This window comes from Drosophila teissieri, chromosome 3L, assembly GCF_016746235.2.
Source record: "Drosophila teissieri strain GT53w chromosome 3L, Prin_Dtei_1.1, whole genome shotgun sequence".
Taxonomy (NCBI): domain Eukaryota; kingdom Metazoa; phylum Arthropoda; class Insecta; order Diptera; family Drosophilidae; genus Drosophila; species Drosophila teissieri.
Window position 1 is genome coordinate 2,090,771 of NC_053031.1, and position 21,789 is coordinate 2,112,559.

Sequence of the window (21,789 nt, forward strand, 5' to 3'; positions counted from 1 at the left end):
TCAATGTGAATAAGTGTATTAAATATTGTGTGTGCTCTTGGTAGAATTACAGGGAATTTGGGAAATGTATACATAAACGTTCGGATTAAAGGTAAGTTAAGTTTAAAACAGCACCACAAAAATAATCATTATAATTATATGGTGATTGAAGAACAATTTCCGTTTATAGCAAAGATTTTTTTTAAATATATTTTCAAGATATGGCACGGAAATCGTTCTTAAAGTAAATGTTATTTTTAATGCAAACTTACCTAAAATAATGTTGGTACGACTTGTTGCCACTCCAGCCTCGTTCTTGGCCTCGCATGTATAGACGCCGACATCGCTGGGAGTAACCTTGGCAATCTTAAGCTTCGCCACTTGCTCGATGACAGTGATCTCGTACTTCTCAGAAGCAAACAGGAGAATATCGTTGAAGTACCATTTGATTTCTGGGAATGGAACTCCTTCCACTTTGCACTCTAGCACGGTGGGTTCCTCGGGAACGCATTGGCGTGGGCGCAATTTCTCGGTGATCCTGGGAGGCTTAATCTCCTTCTTCTTCTTCTTGACAAGCTTGCGCTCCTGCCCGATAACCTCAGAGGTAGTCGTCTCCTGCTGGTTTTGGGTAAGCTGCTGGTCCTCAATGAGCTCCTCATCGGCCACCTTGTCGATGCCCTCTTGGATTCGTTTCTGGGTAATCAGCTCCAGCTCAGGCAACGGTTGACTGTCGTCCAGCACCACGCGACGCTTCTCCTTCTTAATGATGTTCGATGTGACCTTCATTTCCAGATCGCGTCGTACGTCCTCCACATCCAGCTCGATAAGCTGCTCAGTCGTTATGAATTGAGGTCTTGTGTCTTCAGTCTTCTTGAGTAGGGTAATAGTCTTTTGTGAGATCTCCTGGGATATTTCATCCACCTTTTCGATTTCAGCAATGGCCGCTTCCAGCAGCTGAGGTTGACCTTCCACGGAGGCCTCCTTGAGCCGCTTGGTGCGCTTCTTGTGCGCCTTCTGCTTTGCCTCAGGAGTCTCCTCTGTGGGCACAACTTCCTCTTCAGGTAGTACGTCTTCCGACACTGCCACGACCTTGACATCGTCCACTGGCATCTCTTCCACTTCATCTTCCTCCGCAATGGGCTCGTCGAAGGGCTCGGCCACTTCCTCGGACACCTCATCTACTGATGGTGTGGCCTTCTTCAGCTTGGGCTTCTTCTTCTTCTCTTTCTTAACCTTGGGCTCCTTAACTTGCTTATCTTCGGGCAGCTTAAGAGGTTCGAGTTCCAGTTCCTCCTCTTCGCTTTCAGGTTTTTCTTCTGGCACAAGTTGTGGACCAGGTATGGCCTTTTCTGGCTTTTGCGGTTCTTCAATTGGCTTAGATGGAATTGGCTTTAGTTGAACTTCTTCCGGCTGCTGTTCAGGCAGTGGACGGCGTTTGCCAGATGGCCATTTCTTTTCCTCCATGACTTCCTCAACAGGCTGTTTCTTTTCACCTCTCTTCCATGGCACCTGAGGCTGGTCTTCTTCAGGCTTTGGCTGCTTCTCAAGGTCAATGTGTTCAGCCTCTTCCAGTTGCGTTGGCTCAGCATCGGGAATTTCCGGCAGGTCTTCGTGTTTCGGCTTCTTAACCTTCCGGGTCTTTCGTTTCTCTTCCTGAACGATTTCATCCTCTTTTCTCTCCACATGCTGCAAGTCCACTTCCTCTAGTTTGACCTCTTCGGGCTTGATAGAAGTGCGTTGAGTAGGCTTCAATCGCACCTCCTCGATGGTTGCCTCTTGAGGTAGCTCTTTCTTTGGCCGAGTAACTCGCTTAAGAGCAACTTCTTCAACCTTTTCGATGATTTCTTCTTTTCTGGGCTTCGGCTTGGGTGCCGTTTTTGGTTCAACAACTTCCTCTACTGGTTGCTCCTCCGGAATTTCCTCAACTGGTTGCACTTCTTCCGGCTGTGTTTCCTCTTCTTCAAACTCTTCAGTTTCTTCAGCCGGTTCTTCAGTTGATTCTTCGGCTGCAAGCTTTGTTTTTGGCTTTTTCTTTTTAACTCGCTTCTTTGTTACATCCACTATATCCTCTATAGTGGTGGTGACAAACTCTTTCACCTCAAATTCGGTTTCAGGTGTTTCGGGTTGTTCGGGTTCCGAGACAGCAGCAATCTTTTTCACTGGCTTAAGCACGACCTCCTCCACTTGTTCTTTTTCGGGCAGAGGACGTTGTTTCCTTGGAGCAGGTTTCAAGGAAATCTTTTCGACTTGCTCAACCTTTTCCTCTTCGGGCGCAGGCTTAGGCTTTTTGGGTTCTTCGGGAACAGTTTCTATTATTTCTTCCTGCTCCTCAATTATTTCTTCTTGGGGAGCATCCTCTTCTGGTTGGTCTTCTTCAACTTCGGTCTTTTCTATAGACTTCTTGGGCTTCTTTGCCTTTTTGACCTTTCGCTTTTGCTCCTGGATTTCTTCTTGGGCAACGATCTCCTCCTGCTCCTCGACGGGCTCATCTTCTGGAACTGTCTCTTCTGGAACTTCCTCTACTGGCAGTTCCTCAACATCAGTCTTTTCAACGGTTCGAGTTGGTTTCTTTACCTTTTTAACCTTTTTGGTCTCTTCAACAACAACCTCAGCAGTTTCTACCTCTTCAACAGTCTCCTCCACAGGGATTTCTTCTTCGATTTGTTTCTCGGCGACAGTCTTGGGTTTCTTAACCTTCTTGACCTTTTTCTGTTCTTCAACAATCTCTTCCTGTTCTTGAACCACTTCCTCAGACTCTCCGATTACCTCTTCATCGGGTTTTTCCTCTTCGGCCACGTCCTGTTTTAGTTTAGGTTTTTTCGTTTTCTTGATCTTACGTTTTTCTTCAACAATTTCCTCCAGTTCTTCAATCACTTCTTCCTGCGGCACTTCCTCTTCTGGAGCTATTTCCTCTTCTGGCTGTTCTTCAACCAACTCCTCGGTAACTTCTTTAGTTGCCCTAGGCTTTTTGGCTTTCTTGATTCGTCGTTTTTCTTCAACAATAACTACATCTTCCTTAATTACCTTCTCTATTTGGGCATCTACCTCATCGGGATGCACTTCTTCAATGGACTCCGGCTTGGGAATCTTCTTCTTACCACGCTGCCATAAGACAGGCTCTGGCTTCTCCTCAACCTTAGGTTCCTCGGGTAAAACATCGACTGCTTCTTCGTATGTCTTGGTCGGAGCTTCATCCATCTTCTCCTCAACTACGTCTTGAGGTTGCGGCTTCTTCTTCTTGCCGCGTTCCCAAAGAACAGGTTGTGGTTCAGGTTGAGCGGGCTTAATATGATCCTCTTCTATAGTGTCGACGGCAATCTCCAGACTCTTTGGAAGCTCCGGCTTTTGCTCATCAGCCTTTTGAGGTTTCTTCTGGCCACGCGCCCACAAAACAGGTTGTGGTTGCGGTTCTGTTGGCTTGGGCACTTCCTCCTCAAGCGTGTCGACTGCAATCTCAAGAGTTTTCGGAATCTCGGGCACTTGCTCTGCGGGTTGTTGGGGCTTCTTTTTGCCACGCTCCCACATGACAGGCTGCGGTTGATCCTGTACTTGAGGTAGTGGTTCTTCAGACAACTCATCCGTGGCTTCTTCGTAGGCTTTCTGTTCCGACTCCACTTGTTGTGGTACGGGTCTGGTGCTTTTCAATGGTTTCAATTGGATCTCCTCAGCCTTCAGAGCCTCCTTAGGACGTGGGCGGGGTGTTGGCTTCAAGGTAACCTGCTCCACCTTCTGCTCCGGCTCTCTTGGTGGAATCACTCGTCTAACGGCAGTTTTCTTTGTTTCCTCAACGATCTGCTGTTCGACTACCTGAGAAGTTTGCACCACTTCCTGGGATAAAACAGTCTCCTGTTGAACCACCTTCTTCTTGCCGCGTTCCCACATGACTGGGACGGGCTCCGGCTGCTGGACAGGAGTGGGTTCAACCAACTCGTCGTGCGCCTCCTCGAAGGTCTTCTCCTGGGGTTGGGGTTTCTTCTTGCCTCGCTCCCACATAACTGGTACCTGCTGAGGTTGTTGAACCGGAGTTGGTTCAACCAGTTCGTCGTGCATTTCCTCGTACGTTTTTGGCTTCTCCACGTATTCTTCCTGAACAGACTCCGCCTGGGGCTGCACATATTGTGGTTGATCGGGCTTCTTTCTGCCACGATCCCACATTACAGGCTGTTGTTGCAGCAGCTGCTGTTCCTGCGTATCCTGACGTTCCTGTAAGTGCAGCAGCGAGGAGTCCTCCACCTGAATAAACTTCTGGGGCTCACGTGGCTGCCGCCAGCTAAACGCTTCTTGTTGGGTGCGCTGGTTTATCATCTTTTGGTGCTCGTACTGCTCCAGGCTCATCATCTTCGAGTCCTCGACCTGCACAAACTGCTGACGCTGGGCCTCCTCGATGAAGCTCTGCTGTTGCACCAACTTCTGTCTCTCGGTAGTTTGAGAGATTACGGTATCCTCAACTGAAGTCAGGGGCTGCAACTGAGGGCGCTGTTGCTGTTGGCGCCAATTTACAGCTTGCTGTTCGCGTATCAATCTCTGGGCTTCCAGCTTCTCGCGCTCCGAAAGATGCATAATGTTAACATCCTCAGTGGTAATAAACTGCTGCCTATAGATATTGGACTGGTCTTCATACTGCTGCAGTTCATCGCGACGCATTACTTTAGAGATCGAGCTCTTGGAGCTCTCATCAATCATGACCACAGTCTCCTCGGCTGTTCCTGTCAGATACTCCTCCGCAATAGCTTGTTGAGCCTGTAGGTGACGGAGCTCGACTTCCTCAATCTTGAACTTGTCGATCTGCTTGGTAACCCGTTGGACACTCTTGAGCTGCTGGCGCATCTCCTTCCAGGGAATGAGGTCTTTAGCGTTTTGCTGCTGGGTAATCAGCTTATCGATCTGGTCAGTCATCTCCATAATCTCAACGCTTTCCATGCTCTTCAGGCGCTGGATTTCCTTGGTGCGTTGCACTTGTTCCACCTGAGCTTGCTGTGGTAGCTGCTCATCTGTTTCAATTTGGCCTTCAAGGGGTTGCAGATAGACCTCATCTAGATCGAATTTGTTAAGCTCTTGCTGTACACTCTCGACTGCCTTAAGTTTTTCACGCATAGTGATCCAAGGAATCGCTTCCTTTTCGGTTTTTCCAGCAATGATCTGCTCAAGTGTAGCGCCGAGACTCATAATGCCCTGATCACGTTCGGTCTTGATGGACTTCAGTGCAACCTTAGCTGCCTCTAGTTTTGGTGCAGGCTTCTTCTTTTCAATCGGCGTAGCCTTCAAGCTAATAGTCTCCTCAGTCCAGGACTTAACAGGCTCAGGCTTGAAGCCTGGCAGGAAGACTCCCTTGTCCAGGGAACGTCCTCGAGTGGGACGCGATGACTTGCGCCATGGTATCACCTTTGTAGCCGGCTGCAGGGACTTGCTGCGTACCTTGGGCTTCTTCTGCCGCGACCTTCCCTGATGCTGACCCTGCCCGTTGACGCCCAGGAATTGACCAAACTGCTGGCCGGGTTGCTGGCCAGGTTGGAAAGCGTGTGGCGACTCGGGGGCACTGTCCTCCCGACCAGAGGAAGAGGACTCATCCTCGGCGGAATCAATCGTTCGTAATTGAAAGGCCGAGATGCGTCGTTCTAAGAGGGATTAAGTGGAGATTTTATTTAATATACCCCTAGGCATATAAATGGGAAAAATAAGAAAACACATCCAGAGTTCGAACAATGGCAATGATCATAATATTTTGTCAACCCAAGCTAATAATACAAGTATATGCGCTTTATAAAGAGCTTAGTATTTAAAGCAAACTATTAAAACAAATATTTTTAAGGAATTTCATAGTCTCCCGTACTGATTTAAAAAAGCCTTTATTAGGAAGTCTACATAAGAAATGTAAATAACAGTAAATATCTAGTTAGTTCATTCGCAATGAGATCGCAAGCGATTAAATTTAATGCCTCATGGAGCATTCTCCAGCTGTCAAGTTGATGCAATTTTCTACCACTTACCTGCTTCTCTCTACGTACAAGTATATCAAAATTTTGGGGCAATATAATTAGTATGCTGAATATCAGAGCATAAGGTTGTTCGTATTCGAGGAAACCAAAAACCCTCCATCTGAAAGGTGCGTGTGTGGACCACAAATCATATTTCCCCGGCTGACAGCTCATCTGCGTTGACCGTGAATAAAGCTTAAATGGGATTGAGCCCTAGGTCAATACATATTTTTGATAATTGGCATTGATAAAAATAGGTGCGAGTAGTCAGAGTGCCGTAGTGAGTAGGACGATTATCTATGTTTCGTGAATCATTAATCGGGTGTGACGAATCCGCTTGGGTTGATGATGGAAACTGCATTAGCTTGCATCTAAATCTGGCACATTGTCATGGCAGCAATTGGGCAAGTCGTAACGAATAGTGACATTCGTTTGACTTCAGCTCATCATCATCAGTTCGTCATCGTGATAGGGTGGGAGGGGGTCTGGGGTTTCTGGCCACGCAAGTGTACAATTGAGAGCAAACAATTCAAACGCCTGTATACATTAAGGCCAAAAATAGATATCTGATTAGTGGCGGCTACGTCACCAGGTGGGGCTGTTCAGTTCGACCATCGGCAGAGCTACCACAGATTTATGGGCGGGGTGTGTCTGCTTCAATGTTCTCGGGTCTCATATAGACCAGCCATATAGCCAGAGCGCAGTGCGGCGCACTCCAACGATCTCAGTCGTATGTAGACAACAATCGGCCGCAGAACAGAACACATCATAAGGTAGACAGTTCTTTGCTGGGGCATCTACCCCGTGCATCGACACTACCTACCTGTGGTACCTGACCTCCAGAGATTCCGGGCGACATGTAGATGACGGGAAGCAAGCAGCGGCGGTGCAAGTTTAGCAGTAGCAGGAAGATTGTGGCAAGAAGGACATTTGGCAGTTGTAAAAAACAAGTTTCCAATCGTTATGCATTTTGCTTGGATTTATTTATAGACGCGGTATTGGTTTTAAGTATTAAATACATGAGAGATACAATTAAACAACAAAAGAGTGTACGCGAGTGTTGGTTCTTACCAAATAATCAAATGGAAACAAATCAATTAAACTTCAAAGTCATCGTAAAGTGATCGAACATAAAAACATATCGGGTAAACATAAACATGACAGATAAGACTTAAAACGAAGGTCGCATGAGTTTTTATGATTAATTTTTTAGTAAAGCTTCTCGCCACAAAGGAAAACATGTAACAAAGAGTATTAAAATTGGCGGCAAAAGCAGCATTTACTTTCGAGATTTGTTTGGATTTTATACACGAAATGTATGATTGATTGGTGGCGATCGAGAACGAAAGTGTGTGACAAGTAATAGAGTAACGAAAACGAATTAGTAAAAAGCGGTAATAAAAAATGAATAATAAAATCTCATGCAACATCACTACAAAATAAATAAAATTCTATTAAATTAAATTCAATTAAAGTAAACAATACAATAATCATTTTAACATCGTCTACTATCGGAGTCATCATAGATGGACTGCAGGACTGGATCGTACGACTGTCTGTTCGAAGTTGCTGGTAAAAGTCATTTATGATATTGTATCTTAAAGCCTCCTGTCGAACCCTTTCTAACATCGAATTTACTTTCAGAGGGGACTCCGGAATCTTAACCATTGCTTAAAAGCCGAAATCTGCCTGGCAGCTAAATATAAACCTTCGGGCAACTATGAATCACAGAGGCCCGCGGCTTGATGACTTGACTGAACAGCCGTAACTGATTAATCTAATTAAATTCTTTTCTGCACCATAAACAGAATCATCAATTCATGTTCTTCTCTAATGACCAAGAGGATGAGTCGCCCGACTAACATCGGTATATCTCTCATCTCTGCCTGATCCACCTTATAGACAGCAGTAGCAACAACAAGAGGTAATTTATCATTGTTTTCTTCTAGAACCTAGAAGCTAGTACCTAAGCCATACACGTATGCCTAAGCAAATATATTTATTCGGTTTCGGTGTTTTTGTGTTTTATTGAAAGAAAATTGAAATAAATTTCAAGATTTACTTGAGAAAATACATAATTGTTTTTCATTGTAGCTGAACGCCAGAAGTCCAGACAGCACCGCGTGACTAAAAATAGCAGAACGGATTTCGAACGCTAATCTATTGGAAATTAGTTCTCGAAAGCCAAACATTCACATTCTCCAAAAAGAAATTTGAAAATAGAACGCCCGCTGGGCGTACATATGTCTTAAAAATAATATGTCTGAGAAAATTCGGCTGGCAGCTGAAAGGCTTTCGATATTTTATGTTTTTTCTTCAGACTGCTATCTGCTCGATTTGTGCTAGTTTTTGCGCACGTTCACGGGGGGAAATGGAAAATAGAATATGGGAAATGTGTATCTGGCAGATACAAGATAGCGCACTGGCATCGCCATGAAGCCCGCGGTGTGTGTGCGCTAGATGTGTCATCCATAATATTTTATGCTAATATTCAAATGAAAAAAACAACTTTCACGCTCGAGCGGAGGCGGGACAAATGTGCGTTTTGCACACGGCCCCAAAACTATAATACTCATAGATGGGGCACATAATACCTATGTGCATGGCTATAAGTATTTAAGTATATTTACGGACGGGTCGGGTACTGAAAATATTATTATGTGTGCTTAAAGTGGCCTGCTGTACATAAGCTGCCTTATTTATAACTCAACTCAAGGGGCTAGAGATCTATATGCTACATTTGGATTGGATTTGAGTCATTTCCACTTTCACTCAACTTGCTACAGAAAATTTCAAATTTTATTTAATGGCTGTTGTTGTTGCTTCTGTTGTCTTGGCCGTGCCAGAAAGAAAAATGGTCTATAAATATTTATGTTGCAAAATACTTGTAATTATTTTTATTATTTTTCAATTAAAAATTGTTTTCATATTTTTGTGCTTCTTTTTCGGTTACGTTTTCGTGTTAGACATCTTTAATTTATTTCTTTCTTTTTTTTTTTTGGTTTTTTGCTGCATTTCACTTCTTACATTTTGCAAAGGTTAGTAAAAATAACTCGTTCGTTTGATAGCTTAGAAAAATCCTTGAAAGTTTCGACAGGCTCGCTCTAAAATATTCTTCACTCAAACTTTTACGACTAGTAGTTGATCATATATATAGGTATGTTGGGGTAGTAGTAACTGTATGTAATACGTCAGTAACTCGGGGATTAATAGTTAAAGTTCTTCTCGGTCGTTGTTTTGTTTTTGTTCATTTCATATTTTCTTTTTTGAGCATTCTTTGGAGTTGGTTTTGTTGATGTTGGTTGGTTTGTTTGTTTGAACACGGTTCGCTTACGTTTGGTTTTGCTAGGTTTCGAACTCTGGTTTCGGTTTTGGCTTAGTTTTAGTTTAATCCTTACTTTTAACAGTCAGTTTGGCTGAGGATTCGACCTGGCCGGTGGACGAGGTTACGCGCACAGTAAAGATGCCCGAATCCTCCTCGTAGGTGGTGCCAATCAGGAGTACAGCGCTGTTGCCATCGAAGATCATCTGAAAGTATGGAAGGAGGCTATTAGTTTTAAGTGTTTACAAAAATGTTTCTATGGCCCTATCCTAGCCGTACACCCTGCTGTTTCTGTTTTCCCATTACTTTTTTTATTTAGTAAAATTAATTATTTAGGCTCGCAACCCACCTGAAAGTCCGGTGTTTCGGGAATCAGCTGACCCTCGCGGAACCATTGCACGCTGGTGGCTTTCACCTTGCCGGTCACCGTCGTCTTAAACTGAGCGGGCATGCCCTCGGTGACAGAGACATCCTTAAGGGCTGTGATAGTGGGCGGGGCGTCTAGGTTCTCGATTGGGCGAACCTTAAGCTGGGCGCTGGTCTGAATGCTGCCCAGTTTGTTCTCGGCCACGCACTTGTAGGTGCCCTCGTCCTCGGGGAAGGCCTCCGAGATGACCAGCTGGTAGTACTCGCCTTGCCGGCTCATCTGGAAGTAGCGCGATGGCTTCACAAAGTTCTCGCCACGCATCCAGCGGGCGGTGGGAGTGGGCTTGCCATCCACGCGACAGCGGAAGATAACCTTGCTTCCCTCCTCGACGGACTGGCTCTTCAGCTGCTCCACAATGTGTGGTGCCTTCTCGCTGCCCGGAGTGGTTGGTTTCTCCGGTTTGCTGGGCGACTGTACAATGCAGTCACCATCGCAGCGGGCCTCTCCAGCGGCATTGACGGCCACACACTCGTAGCGGCCGGAATCCTCGGCGAACGGCTCGATAATAAGTAGAGTGTGAACACTGTCCTCCTCCAGCATCTTGAACTTGATGCTCGGCTGAATCTTCATGCCGTTCTTGAGCCAGTAAACGTCCAGTGGGCGAGTGCCCGTAACCTTGGCATCGAAGCGAGCCAACTGACCGGTGGCCACGGTGGTGCTCTGAATGGTGGTCACAAAGCTAGGCGGCTGAATGCCACCCTTTCCGGCGCGACGGCGTTCCTCGACCACAAGATTGGCACTGCACTTTGCAGTTCCTCCACGATTTTCGGCCACACACGAGAAGACTGCGGAGTCCTCGACGAACACTTGGCGGATAATCAGAATCGACTTGCCGCTAAAGGTGTGGATCTGCAGATCCGGAGAGTTCTGGATGGGGAAACTCTCACGGTACCATTTAACTGTTGGATTGGGCTCTCCGTCGAATTCCACCTCAAATTTGGCCTGCTCGTTCTCAAAGACGCGGCATGGCTGGATCTTCTTGGTGAAGACCGGAGCCTTGGACGGTTTCACGGGTCCCTGAACGACACGCTCCTGAATGGTTCCCTTATGCTCAACCTCGGTTGTTTCGGTGGCGGTTATCTTGCGGGTAATCTCAAGGTCACCCTGGATCTCCTTCTGCACCTGCTGCTGCTTGTTCATATGAACCTCGCGACCATGGACGGATGATTCGGATGGTTGGGCAGTACCCTTGGGTGGAGCAGCCTGCACTTGAGTAGTGCTGGTTTTCTCTTGACTAGAAAGGGACAAAAATCAGTGTGATTTTTTGTCAGATCTTTGGGAATGTAATAGGTACTCACAGATTCTCTTCGTAAGAATGAGCCATTCCCTTGGCCTGGGAACTGCTCACGACCTTCTCTCCGGGAATGGCGTACTGATGGTTATCCCTTCGCAGGTTGGTCTCCTTCAGCAGCTGCTCAGTTTCCAGAGTCTGCAGCTTGTTGTAGTAATCCTCGCTCTTCTTGGCCTTGACATTTTGCTGCCAGTCCGGAGTGGTTGGCTTGTATTGCTTGGGCTTCAGGTGCTCCACGCCCTTCAAAGTGTGGGAGCTCTGTTCGGAAAGGACCTGCTTACGCTCATCGAATACCTTTTCCAACTCGTTTTCCTGGCGCTCCTTCTGGTAGGCAGCTAGTTCGTAATCGTACCAGGCTAAACAAAGATGTGGTGATTATTAAGTGTCGCCCAGAACTAACTTAAACAGTAATTCTTGGTAAAGCCAGTTATAGCTCAAACACATGCACTTTTTGATGATCCATGAGCGTTAGCAAATAAACTAGCATGCAATAAGAACTTAAAAATTATTTACAATTAGGCGACTTAAGAAAAAGAATGGTTCTTAGGTTTAGTTATGACTGGGGGCTTTCTCAGAGGTTCACTAGCTCTTTTGGTTTCTTCAGAGGAAACAGAAAATGAGTAGAGACAGAGAGAGAGGGTCAATGACTAGGATGATACCCACAGTTTAAAAACAGACGGAAAGTGCACACGCAAAACTACGTCATAACCATATTACCCCGGGTCCGGCAATACTTAGGGAGCCAACTTCCTTGGTTTCCTTTGCGTGATTTCCTCCTCTGAAGTCTCTCGCTGACTGGTCGACAATCGGTTCTTTTGGAGGATTTTTGGGGATTCAAGGACATATCGGGATTGTTTTTTTGGAATTTGGGTATACTTGTGCATGTTGTTTAAAATGTTTAAACTACTTGGAATGTGGTTATAGTGAAAATAACTTGGGTGCTACGGCTACGTAAACTTGTGTGGCATATTGTGTGTTGGAATGTATATATTTACAATGAGTTCTTGTTTGTGAAGTAGCATGTAGTGTCCATATTTAGTTTTTCTCAGTTAAAGTACTACTGCATTAAAAAATTGTTAACGCTCTAATAGCTGTGAAATAGGTAGTGTTTCCAGAACTTCTGGGCTGCCTTCAAAATTAAACTTACGACGTGGCGAATTCTTCAGCACATTACGATAATCGTCCGATCGTGCAACAACCTTCAGTTCAGTGGTGGCAATCGATTCGCCCACAGAGTTGCGAGCAATCACTTCCACCTTGCCAGTATCGTATTGACGTGTCTTCGGGACATCCAGATGGAACATACCATCGTTGGTCAGCTTGTAACGCGAGCCCTGAAACAACAATTACCCATTTGCAAGATTGTTTCAAAACGGAATCCTAATTAAACTTACGTGGACAACAGTGTGGCCGTTGATCAGCCACATAACCCTCGGACGTGGGTGGCCAGTGACACGAACACAGAATCTAGCTGGATCACCCTCCTCCACAGTCTGGGGCTCCAGTTTGCTCACAAAGACTGGCTTGGTTCTGGGCTTGGCATCGGGATCAACCTCATCGGGCACCCTAAAGCGAGATCAAAATATAAATAAATTAATGCATGCTTTGGGAGAGGATAAAAACATCAACGAAAATCTGTGCGACAACAATAATTTTTTAAAATTGTTACATTCGGTAGATACTTACACCTGCCATGAGGCTTCCATTTCGCGGATGCGGTCAATGCTCTGCATGTGAGCGGGCAGCTGGGAATCGTAAACGATTCCTGGCTTTCCAGAAACCTTAATAAAGGCACGAGTCTCGTCCTTGCCATACAAGTTGGTGGCACGGCACACGTACTCTCCGCTGTCTTCGGGATAAACCCAACCGAAGTTCATTGCCACATAACCAAAATCGTAAATGGGCTGGAAGCGATTCTCTGCAGAGGGTAGACAATTTCTTAGATATCGTTTCAGTTTAAGAATACTCTTAGAATACTTACTGTGCAGCAATGGCTTGCCATTGAAGAACCACTCGACCTTCATGTTGGGATCTCCCACTGGAGCCAACTGGCATTCGAATTTGGTGACTGCCATCTCGGTAAGAGTAAGCTGCTCCTTGATCTGCGTGACAAAGCGGGGAGGTTGCTTGCGATCGGGATCGAATAGATCATCCTCTGTCAAATGGACTTCGGATGTATATTTCTTGATGGTAGCTTCCATCTGGGTTAGAGCATCTGAACGCTTCATGCCGCGAGGCACTTGGTTCTGGAGTAAGATGGTAGGGAGTTCTGGAAAACAAATGTTGTATTGAAAGCAGTGAAAACAATGTGTGTTTCCCAACTTACTCTTGCAGGACACAGTGGCTCTAGTGCGATCCTCGCCGTGGTTGTTGATTGCACGGCACACGTACTCTCCAGAGTCCTCACCATAGACGTACAGAATATCCAGGGAAACAAAGCCCATGTCAAAGATATTTCTATAACGGTGTCCGGAAGGCAAGGGCTTGCCATTGCGGTACCATTCCACCCGCAGGCTGGGATCCGTCTTGGGTTCCACTTGGCACTCAAATCGCACGGCCTCGGCTTCATCGACAGTCACAGGAGTAATCTGTGTGGTGAACTTTGGTGGTCCAAACTGTTCCTCAACCACCTTGGGCGCTTCTGGGATGCGTCCTCGCTCCAGCTCCTTTAACTTATCGGAGGTCATGCCCTCTGGCAACTGCGACTCGTACACAATATTGTGCTTTCCCTTGCAGGTGACCTTTGCGCTGGTGGTGGCAGTGCCCCACTTGTTGGTTGCGCGGCAAGTATACTCGCCTGAATCCCTAGCATAGATGTAGTCCACATCCAAAGCAATAAAGCCAAAGTCGTTGAGCTGATGGACCCTAGATCCGGTAGCCATAACATGACCGTTGTAGAACCACTCAATGCGCATGGTTGGATCGCCCACGGGCTCCACACGGCAGTCAAAGTGAATTGGACCACCCTCGGGAACATCCAAATTGTCCTTAATGTCCTCGGTGAATTTGGGTGGGTTAGGCTGCTCGTCCTCAATCACAAGCTCCTCGCGCTTATGCATGGTCTCCTCCAGTTTCTGCAGACTCTCAGTGCCGGTGCGGAAGTTGGAGGGCAACTGGGGCTCCATGACGATGCCCTGGCGACCCTTGACCTGCAATTTGCAAGAGACCGTGGCCTCACCATGCTTGTTTGTGGCCTTGCAAGTGTACAATCCCGAATCACGCTGATAGCAACCAGCGATTTCGAGGATTACGAAACCAAAATCATTGATGGTCTTGATACGGGAACCAGCCCACAAGGCCTTGCCATTGTGGAACCAATCCACACGCATTGATGGGTCATTGATCGGCTGGAGACGGCACTCGAAGTGAGCCAGAGCATTCTCGCCGATAACCATGTCGAAGGGAGAGGTGATAAACTCTGGTGGCTTGCCAGTATCATCATCCGGTACAAACTCGGTGCTGCGGGAGCCCAAGCCCTCCAGTTCGGCGATGCGATCGATAGTTCCCTCCATGCCCTTGGGCAGCTGAGATTCCATGATGATGCTGCGCTTACCCTGGATCTTCATGGTGGCAGTGGTCACCGCCTCACCATACTCGTTGATTGCACGGCAAGAGTACTCGCCGGAGTCCTCGGGATACACGGGAGAAATCTCCAGAATGACAAAGCCAAAGTCGCAGAAAGTACGGAAACGAGAACCGGCCTTCAATGGACGACCGTTCCAGTACCACTCGACCTTCAGTTTGGGATCATCGGCCGGGGTAATCCTAGCCTCAAAGTGGGCATTTTCACCCTCGCGCAGATTTTCGATGTTTTCCAGCGGTACAGTAAAGACGGGAGCCTTGCCCTTGGTCTCTTCGGTGGTCTCTTCGCGAGTGCGGACCATGCTGTACTCCAGGTTGGCGATCTTCTCCAAACCGCCTTCCATTCCTCGCGGCAGCTGGGAGTCCAAAATGAGGCTTGCCTTCGAGGCGCACTTGAGCGAAGCCCTAGTAACGTCCTCTCCGTACTTGTTATAGGCCCTAGCCTCGTATACACCAGAGTTCTCTTCGTAGCAGTACAGAATGTCCAGGATAACAATGCCGAAGTCGTGGAAGGTGCGGAAGCGGTGACCATGGGGTAGTTTCTTGCCGTTGAAGTACCATTCCACCACCAAATCAGGATCGGTGATTGGAGTCAAACGTGCCTCGAAATGAGCGGACTGACCCTCCACCAGCTTGGTGACATCGACGATCTGGGTGATGAATTTGGGTGGCTCAGCGACCAGAGGAGCGGAAGTATCTGCCTGTTGTCCTTGTGGGCACTCGAGCTCCCTGATCCTCTGCAGTGAATCCGGCTGCAAGCTATCATAGAACACTCCGCCACGGCCTCCGCAATTGAGGGTGGTACGGGTAAAGTCCTCACCATACTTGTTCCAGGCTCTGCACACGTACTCTCCACTGTCATGATCCTGCAGATAGGAAATATCCAAAACGACGTATCCAAAATCGGACACCGTCTTGATGCGGTTGGAGTGACGCATCAGCTTGCCATTGTGATACCACTCGACCTTCAGCTCCGGATCGTTGACTGGGATCAGAGTGCACTCGAAGTGAGCGGACTGTCCGTCCTTCAGGCCCTCCAGCGGCTGGATGTGGGACGTGAAGCGCGGTTTCTGGCCCCTCGGTTTGTCCACGCACTCCAGGCTGCAGCTTATCTCAGCAGTTCCATGCTTGTTGGTCGCGCGGCAAGTGTAGGTGCCGGTGTCCTCGATCTTAGTGCCAAGAACCTCCAGGGCAACCGTGCCAAATGCGTAGATGGTACGCACACGATGGCTGGCCTCCAGAACCTTGCCGTTGTAGAACCATTCTATGACCATGCTCTGGTCGCCCACAGGGATGAGATTAGCCTCGAAGTGAGCCAATTCACCCTCACCAATGTCTGCAATATTAACGAATTCAGTGGTGAAGCGTGGTGGGATGCCGAGATCCGGCTGTTCTGGCTTAGAGCCGTCCTTGCGGAGGGAGTCCTCAAGGTCCTGGATTTGCTCAAGGCCTTCGGCTCCCTTCGGGTGCTGAGTTGATTCGATGATGTTCTCCTTGCTCGAACAGAAGATGGTGGTAGAGGTAAAGGCCTCTCCAGCCTTGTTATACGCCTTGCAAGTGTAGATACCCTGGTCGCGGGCATAAACCTCGATCATATCCATGGTAACAAAACCAAATTCACTGGTCATCTTGAAGCGAGAACCATGGTTCAGCATTTTGCCGTTAAAGTACCACTCGATGAACAGGTTGGGATCCTCCTTGGGCTCCACGTTGGCCTCCAAATGGATGGGTTGAGCCTCCGACAAGTGGAACTCGGCCTGCAGTGGCTTCGTCCAAACTGGTGGTGGATACTGTGTCTCGGGCTTTGTCGTTTTGCTGGTGTAGCGATTGGCCAGCTCCTCCTCGGTTTCCTGAACAGCCTCGAGACCAGCCTCTCCCTGCGGATGCTGGGTGTCTAGGAACATGGTCTTGCCACCAGTGCACTTAAGAGTGCCAGAGGTGGTGGCAGATCCCTTGCTGTTGGTAGCCTTGCAGGTGTAGATACCGCTGTTCTCAGCATAAGAGTTGGTCAGATCCAAAGCGCAGTAGCCAAAGTCGTAGATGGACTTAAATTTGGCAGCGGCCTGCAGCGGTTGTCCATTGTAGAACCACTCGATGGACATGGTTGGATCACGAGCCGGCTCCACGTTGCACTCGAAGCGCACATTGTCGCTCTCCTTGCACTCAATGTTGTTAAGATGAGTAATAAACACAGGAGTCTCGTAAGTGGGCTCTGGAGCCTCTGGTCGTCCCTCCTTGGGCGCCTCAAGCTCTCCAATGCGATGCAAGGAATCTGGGTGCAAAGATTCGGCCTGAAGCCAGTGACGATCTTCAATCTTAAGAGATGAGGTCGACACAGCTTCGCCAACTTGGTTGGTGGCCTTGCAGGTGTAAATAGCGGAGTCATCAGCACGCAATCCATTGACGGACAGTGTAACCAGTCCAAAGTCAAAGGTACTGCGAATTCGGGAGCCAGTGGTTAGAGAAATGCCATTCTTAAACCATTCAATGCGGAGGTTAGGATCCGCGCGTGGTTCCACTTGGGCTTCCAAGAGGACGTGCTGACCCTCGTGGAGCTTGTCGTAGCTCTGCAGATGGGTTGTGAAGACCGGAGCCTGTTGGGGTGTCGAGTCAACAAACATCTCTGGTACACGATTCATGGCAGCCTCCTTAAGGCGAATCGCCTCCCAAGACTCCGGGATCAAAGGCTGACCATCAATATTGGACTTGGTCTTAACCTTCATGGCAGTCGAAGATACAGCCTCACCAGCGGCGTTATAGGCACGGCACATGTAGACACCGGCATCCTCTGGCACCACCGCAGTAATGTCCAGGGTGACAAAACCAAAGTCGTGCGTGGTACGCAGGCGAGAGCCCATTTGAAGCTCCACACCGTTGATGAACCACTCAAACTTCAGCGACGGATCTCCCACAGGCACAACTCGTGCTTCGAAGTGTGCATGAGCACCCTCCCACAGCTCCGAGGGTCCAGTGAGCAGTTGAGTGAAGATGGGCTTCTCAAACAGGCGCTCTGGTTCGGTGGGGCGTGGTGCCAGTGGTTTCTCCAGTTGATGGATGCGACTGATGCTGTCCGGATGCTGAGTATCCATTTGGATGCTGGCCTCGGATACCACGCGCATGGAGGCGGTGGTTACTGCCTCACCCAGAGGATTGACGGCGCGGCACATGTACACGCCCTCATCCTCCTTGCGAATATGCGAGATATCGAGCGACACAAAACCGAAATCGTGCTGCTTGGTGATACGGGAGCTATCTTCAATGATCTTTTCGTTGCGGTACCACTCGACCTTCAGGTTGGGATCTCCCACTGGGATCAAGCGTGCCTCGAAGTGAGCCGTCTGGTGTTCATTGATTCGGTCGATGTTCTGAAGAGGTTGAGTGAACACTGGGCGCTGGCGAGTGCCGGGAGTCTCAGGCTCCTGGCGCTGATGTGGCGCAGTCGATTCCAGCTTGCGGATCTTCTCCAGACCCTCGGGATGTTGGGTGTCCGAAATGATGGTACCACGTGGAATAACGCGCAGATTGGTGGAGGACACTGCCTGGCCCAAAGCGTTAACAGCGCGCACGGAATATTCTCCGGCGTCCTCGGCCACAGCATGAGTAATATCCAAAGACACGTATCCAAAATCGAAGGTGATGTGGAACCGAGAAGCGGACGGCAGAGGCTTGCCATTGTGATAGAACTCAATGCGCAAGTTAGGATCGTGGACTGGAGCGACCTGGGCCTCAAAATGAGCGGTCTGACCCTCATAGATCTCGGTGGAACCGCGAAGTTCGGCGGTGAAGTGAGGTGGACTGATCGGAGCATCTCCAACCTCGGTACGGGCATTCGGCACCTTCGACTCGAGCTTTTGAATCTTTTCCAGAGCATCGGGATGCTGGGTATCCAGAATCATGCTGCGGCGGTTCAACACACGCACATTGCAGGTGTTTACAGCCTCACCCAGCTGATTGGTGGCCTTACAAATGTAGGTGCCGGTGTCCTCGCCATAGACGTAAAGAATGTCCAAAGCGACGTAACCGAAGTCGTGGGTATTCCGGTAACGGTGACCAGTAGGCAGCTGCTTGCCATTGCAGAACCACTCAATCTTCAGGTTGGCGTCGTTGATCGGTTCCACTCGGCACTCCAAGTGGGCGTGCTCGCCCTCCTTCAAGTGTTCAAGGTTGCTTAGCGGCGTTAGGAAAATGGGCTTCTGGCCCTTCTCCTCCACGACGGGTTTAGGAGGAGGCGCATATGTTTCCAGTTGGCGAATCTTCTCCAAACGCTGAGCATCCAAGGTGTCCAGATCGAGTGTCTTGTTTGCTGTTAGAAAGAGATTGAGAGTGGATAAGTGAATGGCGAAGAGGTTATTTTTTGTTTTCATTACCTGTTACGTTTACAGCACAAGTCGTGACAGCTTCTCCAATAGCGTTCTTGGCCTTGCACATGTAGGTGCCGGTGTCTTCGGCATGGGCATACAGAATATCTAACGCCACGAAGCCAAAATCGTAGGTGGTCTTGAAGCGGTGACCAGTCTGTATGGGCCTACCGTTGCAGTACCACTCCACCTTCATGGTGGGATCATTCACAGGAATTAGGGTGGCCTCCAGGTGGACGGGAGTTCCCTCGTTGACCTTGGCATTACGCAGAGGGCGGCCGAACTGCGGACGTTCGGCATGGAACTGCTCCTCGTCGGTTTTCCTCTGGAATCGCGAAGTATCTTCCAGATGCTGGATCTTGGTCAGAGCCTCCTCGTGCTGAGTCTCGTGAATGATGGACGAGCGTGAGGTTACGTTAAGCACAATCGAGTTGATGGCTTCGCCCAGGTTGTTGGTCACTCGGCAAGTGTACTCGCCGCTGTCCTCAGCATAGACAGTGAGGATGTCAAGGGCGGCAAATCCAAAGTCGTACGTGGTGCGGAAGCGATGACCAGTGCTCAGTGGCTTTCCATTGTGGAACCACTCCACCTTGAGGTTGGGATCTGGGTAGGGTTCGATGCGGCACTCGTAGTGGGCACTTTGACCCTCGACCAGGTTACTGGGTCCAATCAGCTTGGTGACAAATACCGGGGCGGTGGTGACCGTGTACTCCTCCTCCTCCCTGCGTTGGTACCTGCTGTGATCCTCCAGCTGGTGGATCTTGTGCATGGCGGCCTCGTGCTGAGTCTCCAGTTGAATGGAAGTCTTGGATTGCACAATGAGCGAGGCAGAGGTAACCGCCTGACCCAGCTCGTTGACAGCCCGACAGGTGTAGGTTCCAGAGTCTTCGGGATTCACATACTTCATGTTGAGCGCCACATAACCGAAATCATGCATGGTGGTAGTGCGGTTGGAGGCTTCAATAGGTTGACCGTTTCGCAACCACTCAACCTTCAACTTCGGATCTCCCACTGGAATCAAGCGGGCCTCAAAGTGCACCGCCTGGTTTTCAGCCACACGGACATCCCTTACCGGCATGGTAAAGACAGGTGCCTGGGACACGAACTCGTCCTGGACGCTGATGCGCTGACGCTTGGAGCCATCCTCCAAATGCTGCAGACGTGGCAGAGCGGTTTCGTGCTGGGACTCCAGGTAGATGGACTTCTTGGTGTGCACAACAGCAACAGCTGAGGTGATGGCCTCGCCCACAGCGTTGTAGGCACGGCAGGTATAAGTGCCGGCATCTTCGGGCAGAGTGGACATTATGTCCAAGGCCACAAAGCCGAAGTTATTGGTCTCAGTGAAACGAGAACCAGACTTAAGTGGAAGATTGTTGTGGTACCATTCCACGCGCATTGACGGATCAGAAACGGGAATCAGACGGCATTCGAAGTGGGCCCTCTGGTTCTCCTTGATCTCAACATTCTTCAGTGATGTAGTGAACACCGGAGCCTGCTTGGTGCTTTCATCGATTTCCTCACGTCGGGAGTAGCGCGAGCGATCCTCCAGGTAGTGGATCTGCTCAAGTCCAGCCTCGTTCTGGGTGACAGTAACAATCTGCTCACCACTGCGGCACTGCAGCTCCACTTGGGTTTCGTCGCAGCCAATCAGATTAACAGCCCTGCAAGTGTAGATACCCGAGTCCTCAGCAATCAAATGGACAATGTCCAAGGCCACGTAACCAAAGTCATGAATGGGACGGAAGCGGTGACCCACAGTGATGGGACGGCCGTTCTTAAACCACTCCACCTTCAGGTTCGGATCAGTCACCGGCTCAATCTTGCACTCGAAGTGGGCGTGCCCACCCTCGCGGGTGTTGGTCAAGCTTTTAGGGTGGGTGAGGAACCGAGGACGAATGTTGACAACCTCGTCGACAAACTCGCTGCGGCGATGACGGGTCGAGTCCTCCAAGTATTGGATCTTCTGAAGACCCGACTCGTTTTGGGTCTCCAAAATCAAATCATTCTTAGCGATAATTCGCACGGAACACGAGGTTACGGCTTCACCCAATTGGTTCCTGGCCTGGCAGGTGTAGACGCCCGAGTCGATGGCGTAGCAGCCAAGCAGGTCCAAAGCCACGTAATCGAATTCGTAAGCGGGGCGGAAACGATGGCCTGTCTTAACAGGCTTTCCATTTACGAACCACTCGATGCGCATACTGGGATCTCCCACGGGCTGCAGGCGGCACTCCAAGTGCACGTTGGTACCCTCAATAGTCTCAATGTTGTGCAGGCCCCTGGTAAACTGGGGCGCTTGCATGATGGTGATATCCTCCTCCTGGTGATGGCGGCGCCTTGAGTCCTCGAGCAATTGGATCTGCTCCAGCGATTGCTCGTTCTGAGTCTCAGTCACCACGTCCGTGTGGTCGATCACACGCACGCAGGCTGAAGTGTGAGCCGTGCCCAAGTGGTTGGTGGCCCTCACAGTATATTCTCCAGAATCGGCTGCGGTGGCCTTGATAATATCCAAAGCCACGAAACCAAAGTCATAGTAAGTGCGGAATCGAGAACCCACAGTAACGGGGCGTCCGTTGTGGAACCACTCGACGCGCATGGTGGGATCGCCCATTGGCTCAAGACGGCATTCCAGATGGATGTTCTTGCCATCGTGGATGGGCTTTGGATCACTCAGTGGGGTGACAAACACTGGCTTGGACTTGGAGATCTCTTCGATGTCATACTGAGGCTCCACGAACGGCTTGTTTTCCAAATTTTGAGTCTTCTCGTACAGGCCGCGGTGCATGCTAGATGTGTCGATACTGGAACGAGCTGTCAACGGAAAAGAATAATTAATATCGGTTCTCATGGGGAGTACT

The 21,789-nt window shown here is 49.0% G+C and overlaps 1 protein-coding gene across 1 annotated transcript in view; it reads right to left on the reverse strand.

Moving 5' to 3' along the window:
* Positions 1-21,789, reverse strand: part of LOC122618341 (titin) — a 79,038-nt gene that overhangs the window by 49,868 nt on the left and 7,381 nt on the right. The window contains 10 exon segments of the mRNA XM_043794731.1: positions 252-5,594; positions 9,353-9,482; positions 9,626-10,937; positions 11,002-11,350; positions 12,142-12,328; positions 12,389-12,560; positions 12,681-12,912; positions 12,976-13,263; positions 13,321-18,879; positions 18,944-21,742. Of these exon segments, the coding sequence (XP_043650666.1) occupies positions 252-5,594; positions 9,353-9,482; positions 9,626-10,937; positions 11,002-11,350; positions 12,142-12,328; positions 12,389-12,560; positions 12,681-12,912; positions 12,976-13,263; positions 13,321-18,879; positions 18,944-21,742 (16,371 nt within the window).